General features: G+C 32.8%; 1 protein-coding gene across 1 annotated transcript in view; it reads right to left on the reverse strand.

Moving 5' to 3' along the window:
* LOC106867182 (collagen alpha-1(XII) chain) overlaps positions 1-11113 on the reverse strand; it is a 94442-nt gene that overhangs the window by 31268 nt on the left and 52061 nt on the right. The window contains exons 14-16 of the mRNA XM_089348742.1: positions 7111-7677; positions 6496-6606; positions 5612-5632 (exon numbers count right to left, since the gene is read on the reverse strand). Of these exons, the coding sequence (XP_089204868.1) occupies positions 5612-5632; positions 6496-6606; positions 7111-7677 (699 nt within the window). The remainder of the gene's footprint in view (positions 1-5611; positions 5633-6495; positions 6607-7110; positions 7678-11113) is intronic.

Consider the following 11113-nt stretch of genomic DNA (forward strand, 5'->3'; position numbering starts at 1 on the left):
ATTTACACACACACACACACACACACACACACACACACACACACACACACACACACACACACACACACGGAGAAAAACACACAGGAAAAAACAACAACAAGAGGACGTGGTGCATGCAAAGTATTAATAAGACGTTCAGAGAAGGAAAGAAAGGGTGTTTTACGTTTTGAGCAAAGTTCTTCTTCAGAAGCAGGAGACAGAGGAAAGTTCAAGAGAAATTACTAACATCTAGTAGTAAAAATATTTAGCATAGCTCTAAAAACTAAAAGATAGTTCTCATGTTGTACTAAAGAGTTCAATAGCCACAAAGATCTGTCGAGTTAAGTAAACGATTAGTGTCAACAGTTTTCAAGCTATCTCTAAAATTTTTAGATAATGATGTGGGATGTTGGTGAGATGCATTAATTAACCTTGCAACGTTTTAGTCACAGATCTCCTGAGGGATTAATATGTAAATAAAGTTACAGTCATATATTTGATAAACATATAATAATAATAATAATAATAATAATAATAATAATAATAATAATAATATGCTATGGAAAAACAGTCAGCCACCTTCTATATATGGATGACCTAAAATTATATGCAAAAAACGACAAAGAGCTAGAAACACTACTACAGACAGTACACGGCTTTACCAAGGAAATAGAAATGAAATTCGGATTAGAAAAATGTGCCAAAGCAACCCTGAAAAGAGGAAAATTAGTTAAAAGTAGCAATATAACACTAGATAAAGCCAATGAAATAAGAGAACTAGACGAAAGCCAACCATATAAGTATTTAGGAGTCAATGAACTAGATAGGATACAACATACACAAATGAAAGAAAAAATAAAGAAAGAGTACTATAGACGAGTTAGATCAATACTAAAAACAGAGATCAATGCTAAAAACAAGATAATGGGTATCAACACTTTAGCTGTCCCAGTTATAAGCTACAGCTACAACATCCTTAACTGGACACTAAACGAACTATGTAAAATAGACAGGAAAACAAGAAAAATAATGACAGGATATAGGATGCACCACCCAAAATCTGACATAGAAAGGCTATATATACAACGCACAGAAGGTGGCAGGGGTCTTATACAGCTAGAAAACTATTATAAAATAACCACTATAGGACTGCAAAAATACCTACTCCAGAAGCAAGGGAAACTAATACAAATAGCCACAAAACACGAGCAAAACAAAAAACTGTTTTCAGTATTTAAGGAAGCTGACAAATACAAACAAGAAATCAATCTACCTAACAAATACGAAGAAGAAGAAGAAGAAACAACAAAAGCTATAAAACAAATGAAATCCAAACTAAAACTAGAACAGCAACGGACCATGATAAAACGATGGCAAGAAAAGCCCCTACATGGTAAATACTGGGCTAAACTAAATGCGAAAGAAATAGACAGAGAAAAATCCCAGCAATGGCTGAGAAGCTCAGGACTCAAAGCAGAGACTGAAGGATTTTTAATTGCTGCACAAGACCAAAGCCTCCCCACCAGAAATTACCAAAAACACATAATGAAAAGAAATATAACAAGTAACTGTAGAATATGTGGAGATCGACAAGAAACAATAAATCATATTATCTCTGGCTGCCCAGTCCTGGCTAAGAAGGAATATATCCACAGACACGACAGAGCTGGGACCTGTATACACTGGAAGCTATGCCAACATTATGGAATAACAACAGAAAAAAGATGGTATAAACACACGCCAGAAAAGGTCACAGAAAACGAGAAAGCAACCATACTCTGGGATATGCCAATACACACAGATAGAGAAATTAAGGCAAATAGACCAGATATAGTTGTCAAAGATCATGAAGAAAAAAAAATGCTATCTAATTGATGTATCAATACCAGCAGATGACAACGTTTCTCTAAAAGAAATGGAAAAACTTTCAAAATACAAAGACCTGGAAATAGAGATAACTCGAATGTGGAATCTAAAAACAGAAACAATTCCTATCATAGTAGGTGCCTTAGGTATAATAAAAAAATATTCAGACAAATACATAACAAAAATAGCAGGACTTACAAATATATATAACATACAGAAAATTGCACTACTGGGTACTGCACACATCCTACGCAAAACACTTTCAATACAGTAAACATAAGAGCACCACAGCAAACCACAGCACATACCCAAGGCGCACAGAGCTGCGCTCGGTAGTGAAGTGAAAGCACGTTATAAAAATAAAACTACTGAATAATAATGATAATAATAATAACCATAATGGGAAAAATAGATGGAATTGACTTCATGTAGTCCGCGGTGAGTAACGTAAGATATATATATATATATATATGTATATATATATATATATATATATATATATATATATATATATATATATATATATATATATATATATAGAGAGAGAGAGAGAGAGAGAGAGAGAGAGAGAGAGAGAAAGAGAGAGAGAGATAGAGAGGGAGAGAGAGAGAAAGAGAAAGAGATAGAGAGAGAAAGAGGAGAGAGATGGTATTATTAAAATACGATCACGAGTGGTAAGCAAATTATCAGCCGTGCAGGAAAATTAATAAAATATATAATACAATATTAGACATGTACATATATACACAAGGGCACTACATGAGCACCTACATCGCTAAAATAGAAGTCAAAAATACTTCCGTACCACCGAATAGTCACAAATATATTACAGACATGATAGGAAAAAGTATCAGTAAACAATAATAAGGTCTTAACACTACTGGGTAAGAAGCTATTTGGCGCTAAATTTCGAAACCGGTACCAAGTTGACCAGCATTTACTTGTTCTATTTTAGCGATGTTGATGCTCATGTAGAGCCCTTGTGTATATATCTACATATCTAATATTGTATGTACATATTTTATTATGCATATATATATGCACACACACACACACACACACACACACACATACACACACACACACATTTATATATATATATATATATATGTATATGTATATGTATATATATATATATATAAATATATAAATATGTATATGTATATGTATATGTATATATATATATATATATAAATATAAATATATAAATATATATATATATATATATATATATATATATATATATATATATATATATATATATATATATATATATATATATATATATATATATAAATATATAAATATGTATATATATATAAATATATATATATATATATATATATATATATATATATATATATATATATATATATATATATGCAGCATTATGACTGGGTCCTGAAGCAGCTACTTGACCATTCAAATGTTGATGTGATATATCTCGACTTTGCAAAAGCCTTTGACAAAGTTGATCATGGCTTGATATGTCACAAGCTGCGAAACCTTGGCATAACTGGTAAATTAGGAGAGTGGCTGCATGAATTCCTGAATGGTAGAAGTCAGACAGTTGCAGCCAATGGAGAACTATCTAGGGAAACACAAATATTGACCGGTGTTCCACAAGGAACTGTTCTGGGGCCACTACTGTTCATAGTGGCCCTTCTGGACATGCCCACGGTCACTCGGAGAGCCGCTGTCACTAGCTATGCTGATGACACAAAGATATCTCAGGCAATAAAGAATCCTGATGATATTGTAAGCCTGCAGAATGACCTAATGGCAATATATGAGTGGGCAGAGCAAAATAATATGCAGTTCAATGCAAAAAAATTTCAAGTACTGCGCTACAAAACCACAAGTACCTCCCAACTGGCATACACAGGGCCTGGAGGTACTGCAATCCCAGAACCACAAACAGTAAGAGATCTGGGCATCAACATGTGTAGTGATGCATCATTTCACATGCACATTGTCAAGTTGACAGCAAAGTGCAGACAACTGGCAGGGTGGATACTGAGGACATTCCATACAAGGGATCAAAAAGTCATGTTGACTCTATGGAAGGAAAGTAATAAACAGTATTCATTAGAATGGTCTATAATAGCTAGACCAATGCCATATGAGAGAGGAAGAAAGTATTGTTCGCTCTGTACGGTGGAACTATACCACATACTCTTCTCTAAGGATAAATTGATTAATAAAGTAAAGAATAATGCTCTGAAATGTACGCATATCATAAGAAGTACATTTCGTTGGTATAAATGATCTTAAGATGTGATGAAGTACAACATGATGTCTCATGTATGTTTGTGTATGTGCAATTATGCATATATGGATGAGTGCATATAAGTGTGTGTGTATATATGAAAGATATGCATATGTATATATATATATATATATATGTGTGTGTGTAAGAGTGTGTATATATATATATATATATATATATATATATATATATATATATATATATATATATGTATATGTATATGTATGTATATGTACATGTATATATATGTGTATGTATATGTATGTGTGTTGTATTTGTGTGTATGTGTGTATGTGTATGTGTGTATATATATATATATATATATATATATATATATATGTATATATATATATATATATATATATATATATGTATGTATGTATATGTGTATACATATATGTATGTATATGTGTGTGTGTATGTATATATGGATAAGTATACGGGTAAAGTGTATGTATGCATATGTATACGGGTAAAGGAACGGGTAATATAGTATAGTAAAGAGAAATAAACAAAATAATTAATTAATCTAGTGGAAATCCACAGGAGAGCAATAAAAATAGAAAATTAAGGAGTTATCTCCCCTATAATAACAAAGATGAAATCTAACGAGATTCTAAGGATTTAATGATAGTTATGTATGTGTTTTTTCGTGTTTTGTTCGAATGGTAACCACTCCTGAAGAAGTGCCAAATGTCTAAATCCAATGGACCAGTCACTGGATAAGTTTGGCACAGAAATGTTAACATAGAGTGGCGAATAAATCGATATATCGAATTTGAAGTCTCTGTCTCTTTTGAATATGAAAATTTAAAAGTTAAAAACCTTATAATATAAATATAAACTGTGAGAACGACCCTTAAGGAATCTAGTTAATGATCCCCTAAGGTAAGTTCTTATGCTATATTGGTAACGGTTGCTACATCCTCTGGAAAATTATTATATATATATATATATATATATATATATATATATATGTATATATATATTTATATATATATTTATGTAATTATATATATATGTATTTACATATATATAAATATATTTATATATATATGTATTTTATTTATCTATTTATTTATGCGTTTCAGCCATGATGGAATTTGGCAATCGTATACAAAAGTTAAGAACTCATCTTTCTATCTATTACATTTCTGCTGGGTTTACAGTCCTCTCTATAAACTATTATTATTATTATTATTATTATTATTATTATTATTATTATTTGTTGTTGTTGTTGTTATTGTTGTAGTTGTTGTGGTGGTGGTGGTGGTCGTAGCAGCAGCAGATGCAGTAGTAGTAGTAGTAGTAGTAGTAGTAGTAGTAGTAGTAGTACAGTTGTAAAATATGTAGAAGAAGGAGTGGAATCAGTAAAGGGAATTCCTGTTTAACGTCCATAATATCTAGTCGGTTGGACTGATAATTGTAAGAACTATCAAAATATAAATAGAAACGCTTATTCACTGATAGTGCAGTAACAAGTCGGCAGATACTTACTTGACGTTGTTGGTACTGGGACTTGAAATGAAAAATAAAAATAAGATAGATTAGTTCCATGTCATAAATATTTCGTATTACATATATATATAATCCTATTCGTTTATTCGAGATTATGAATATTAATTGTAAAATCCTTTCTACTATAGGAACAAGGCCTGCAATTTTGCATGAGGGGGCCAGTCGATTTGATCGACCCTTGTACACAAATGGTACTTAATTCATCGACTTCAAAACGATAAAAGACAAATTTGACCTCGACGAAATTTGAACACACAACGTAAAGACTGACGAAATACTAATTTCTTTATTGCCCACAGGGGGCTAAACATAGACTGACGAAATACCGCTAAGAATTTCGCGCGGCGTGCTAACGGTTCTACCAGCTCGCCGCCTTCCAGCCTTGTAATAATTGCATAATCAATACTTGAATATGTTTCCTTAATATTTTAATAATGATTCCTGTTGTGTGTGTTGTGTGTTTCAGTTACGTAATTTTTGTTTAAAATGTTTTAGAAATATTTATATACATTTCATTACTTAGAATACATAGACTTTATGTTCGCAGATATATGTAACTACGTATCGTATGAATGAAATTTTGTATTTATGAGTGAAGGTAATGACCACAGGCTTTATGTATACTAGTATCTCAACTGCCATACTGAATATAATTTCTATGAGATAGCATATATATTAGAACGTTTTCTAGTTTTTCACAAGCTTTGTAAATAACTGACCACATTCATATCGTTAGTCATACGCTCTCACCGTGAGACTGAACTCAGGAGACATGTTACTCTACAACAATTTTTATGTGCATCTGTTATTTTAGATATTAATGACTTCCATATTTACTAGTTCAATAGTTAAATGTTTCTTACCAATTGTACAGTGTCTACCGACATATGGACGTTTACATGAGCATTTGTATGCTTGGCCAAGTCTCCTGCACACTCCACCATTCTTGCATGGTTTTGCGTCACATGGATGAGCTAGAAATTAAATTAAAATACTCAGCCACCGTTTATAAATTGTTGCAATAAATAAAAAGTTTTTGTGGCAAGTTTCCAGTAAGGTAGCCGGGAGTCCAGAAATCTATTTAAGTGAAAATTTTATTTATAACCAAGCAAATTTCCCTAAAATCTGAATCTATTGTATTTTAAGTGTGAAAATGGATAACATTATCGTCTTTTGAATATATCATATCAATTTAAAAATATGAATTCATTGCAACTACATAACAAGTCATCAAAGGACATTTTAATACCTTTTCAACATAATTACGCATTATTTCACCATTGAAAAATTTATTACATTTTAATTATATTCAATGATACACATTTAGTTTTCCTTTACAACGTGATTCTGAAACTAAAACTATTATTACACTAACACTGCCTTGCAATCTACACCATTTTGAGCATCATGAATAGTTATGAATTGTATTGTGAGTGTGAGAAATTCTACAATCTGTAGATGCAAAATTATATACATACCATTACAAGTTCTTTTAGCCAATTGCTTCACAATGGAATTAAGAACGTTAAAGTTTTTAACTGCGAACACATGATCTCGGCTTGGTGAACCACCAATAATTTTCAATTCAGACTGTCTAATTCCTTTGCCAACTCCGATAGCAAACACAATGGTGCCACGTTTTCGTAATTCCAATGCTTCTTTTTTAGTTTGACTGAGGGTATTCGATTTGCCATCAGTTATTATGATAGCAATGTTCGGGACACGTTTTCTATCCCCTGCCCTTCGTGTGAATGAAATTCTCCTCAAGTAATTAAGAGCTGAATGTGTATTCGTTCCTCCTCTTCGGTACCCTATTCTATTGATTGCCTTGAGTAAATTCTTCTTGTTATAATACCTATTCATCTTAAACTGCGATTTGACCGTCGAGCTGAATGTAATGGCTCCTACACGAATTTTGTTTCTACCAATGTTAAGGGATTTCACTATATTTTGTGCAAAACTTTTCATTTTCGCGAAGTTCCTAGATCCAACACTGCCAGATTCATCCAATACGAGTATAACATCAGCAACTGCCTTTTCACAACCTACAAAAGAAAGATTAATATCTTATTTCTTTACTGCTCACAAGGGCTACACACCGTGGAGACAAACAAGGACAGACAAACGGATTAATTCGAATATATCACCTTGTGCGTAACTGGTACTTATTTAATCGATCCCGAAAGGATGAAAGGCAAAGTTAACCTCGGCGGAATTCGAACTCAGAACTTAGCGGCAGACGAAATACCTCTAAGTATTTTGCCCGGCGTGCTAACGTTTCTACCAGCTAACCGCTTTAATTAATAATAATAAATAATAATATCTGATGTCTGAATGATTCGAAGAATAGTGAAAAGGATAGTATTTTAAGATTTTCAAATAAAATAACGTGTAATGGTGTTTCTATTCCATTATATGTTGTAGTAGTTCATCTTCTCAAGAATACTTTATGGCAATGATTATCTTTGCAATTAGTATGATTACGCATTTTGTTGTGAAGTTTCGTGACCTGTAGAGAGATTGTTGGACTCACAAATATAGCGTTGTGTGTTGCATTACTCGACTATTCGGAGTGTTGTATTCTTGAGTAAACATTTCATTTCAGGTTGCATCAGTCTACGTAACTAGAAATGTAGAAGTGGATTCCAACCAAGTGAATGTAGAAGTGAATTCCAGCTGGAGTCTCTCTCCTTCCGTTTGTCACATCGTTAATATTTAGCTGGATCAGTAAAGAACGGTTGACGGATTGACTGTGTTTAATTACATATGCACCAAATATAACTTGTCAAAAGCTGGTGAGTGCTATTAAATCACACTACTCTATGGCGAGGGCAATCAAAGGTTAATGGCTTCTGGCTTAAAATCAGAAAGAGAAGGGTTTATCATAGTAGCCCAAGATCAATGCCTACCTACAAGGAACTATCAGGTCAACATATTAAAGAACGGCAGCTCCCCAATATGTCGTATATGTCAACAACAAAAGGAGACCATCGATCATGTTGTCTCCATGTGCAGTCTGCTTGCGCCTACAGAGTATCTGAACAGTTATGATAGAGCTTCATAATATATTCACTGGGTAATATGAAAAAACCTGGACTTGCCCCATGATAAGACATGTGGGAAAACAAACCACCCCCGGTGCTTGAAAATGACCACATCTCACTCCTCTGGAACTTCACCATTCAAACTGACAGAAAAATAGATGCAAATAGGCCAGAAATCATATTGAAAGACTTCAGACAAAAACGTATTTGTCAAGACCTACCAAAAACTGAGCAACTATAAAGATCTTGAAATAGAAATTAGCAAAATGTGGACTGCTTTCAACTTGTCAAAGCATGGTGAGTGCTATTAAACCACACTACTCTATGATGAGGGCGATATCTTCCATGTATTTTATAAATATTAGTATTGGTTCTTGTACACTGCATTTATAATAATAATAATGATGATGATGATGATGATGATGATGATGATGATGATAATAATAATAATAATAATAATAATAATAATAATAATAATAATAATAATAATAATAATAATAGTAATAGTAATAGTAATAATAATAATAATAATAATAATAACCTAAAATTATATGCAAAAAACGACAAAGAGCTAGAAACACTACTACAGACAGTACACGGCTTTACCAAGGAAATAGAAATGAAATTCGGATTAGAAAAATGTGCCAAAGCAACCCTGAAAAGAGGAAAATTAGTTAAAAGTAGCAATATAACACTAGATAAAGCCAATGAAATAAGAGAACTAGACGAAAGCCAACCATATAAGTATTTAGGAATCAATGAACTAGATAGGATACAACATACACAAATGAAAGAAAAAATAAAGAAAGAGTACTATAGACGAGTTAGATCAATACTAAAAACAGAGCTCAATGCTAAAAACAAGATAATGGGTATCAACACTTTAGCTGTCCCAGTTATAAGCTACAGCTACAACATCCTTAACTGGACACTAAACGAACTATGTAAAATAGACAGGAAAACAAGAAAAATAATGACAGGATATAGGATGCACCACCCAAAATCTGACATAGAAAGGCTATATATACAACGCACAGAAGGTGGCAGGGGTCTTATACAGCTAGAAAACTATTATAAAATAACCACCATAGGACTGCAAAAATACCTACTCCAGAAGCAAGGGAAACTAATACAAATAGCCACAAAACACGAGCAAAACAAAAAACTGTTTTCAGTATTTAAGGAAGCTGACAAATACAAACAAGAAATCAATCTACCTAACAAATACGAAGAAGAAGAAGAAACAACAAAAGCTATAAAACAAATGAAATCCAAACTAAAACTAGAACAGCAACGGACCATGATAAAACGATGGCAAGAAAAGCCCCTACATGGTAAATACTGGGCTAAACTAAATGCGAAAGAAATAGACAGAGAAAAATCCCAGCAATGGCTGAGAAGCTCAGGACTCAAAGCAGAGACTGAAGGATTTTTAATTGCTGCACAAGACCAAAGCCTCCCCACCAGAAATTACCAAAAACACATAATGAAAAGAAATATAACAAGTAACTGTAGAATATGTGGAGATCGACAAGAAACAATAAATCATATTATCTCTGGCTGCCCAGTCCTGGCTAAGAAGGAATATATTCACAGACACGACAGAGCTGGGACCTATATACACTGGAAGCTATGCCAACATTATGGAATAACAACAGAAAAAAGATGGTATAAACACACGCCAGAAAAGGTCACAGAAAACGAGAAAGCAACCATACTCTGGGATATGCCAATACACACAGATAGAGAAATTAAGGCAAATAGACCAGATATAGTTGTCAAAGATCATGAAGAAAAAAAATGCTTTCTAATTGATGTATCAATACCAGCAGATGACAACGTTTCTCTAAAAGAAATGGAAAAACTTTCAAAATACAAAGACCTGGAAATAGAGATAACTCGAATGTGGAATCTAAAAACAGAAACAATTCCTATCATAGTAGGTGCCTTAGGTATAATAAAAAAATATTCAGACAAATACATAACAAAAATAGCAGGACTTACAAATATATATAACATACAGAAAATTGCACTACTGGGTACTGCACACATTCTACGCAAAACACTTTAAATACAGTAAACATAAGAGCACCACAGCAAACCACAGCACATACCCAAGGCGCACAGAGCTGCGCTCGGTAGTGAAGTGAAAGCACGTTATAAAAATAAAACTACTGAATAATAATAATAATAATAGTAATAGTAATAATAATAATAAACAATGAATGTAGCCACAATTGGCCTAGACACCTATCTGAAAAACTCTGAGGACTGGATGCTAAAACTTGTCTCAAAACATGAAAGCATCTTACTCAGTAACAAAACAGGCAAAGGAATATCTAAGTGAATTCCAATTGCAACAAATTCAGGTTCGAAATTTCCCCAAGAATGTCCACAAGTCGTGATAGCTTTTGTTGTTGTTGTTGTTGTTGTTGTT

The sequence above is a fragment of the Octopus bimaculoides genome, chromosome 3 (genome assembly GCF_046866305.1).
Source record: "Octopus bimaculoides isolate indiv1 chromosome 3, ASM4686630v1, whole genome shotgun sequence".
Taxonomy (NCBI): domain Eukaryota; kingdom Metazoa; phylum Mollusca; class Cephalopoda; order Octopoda; family Octopodidae; genus Octopus; species Octopus bimaculoides.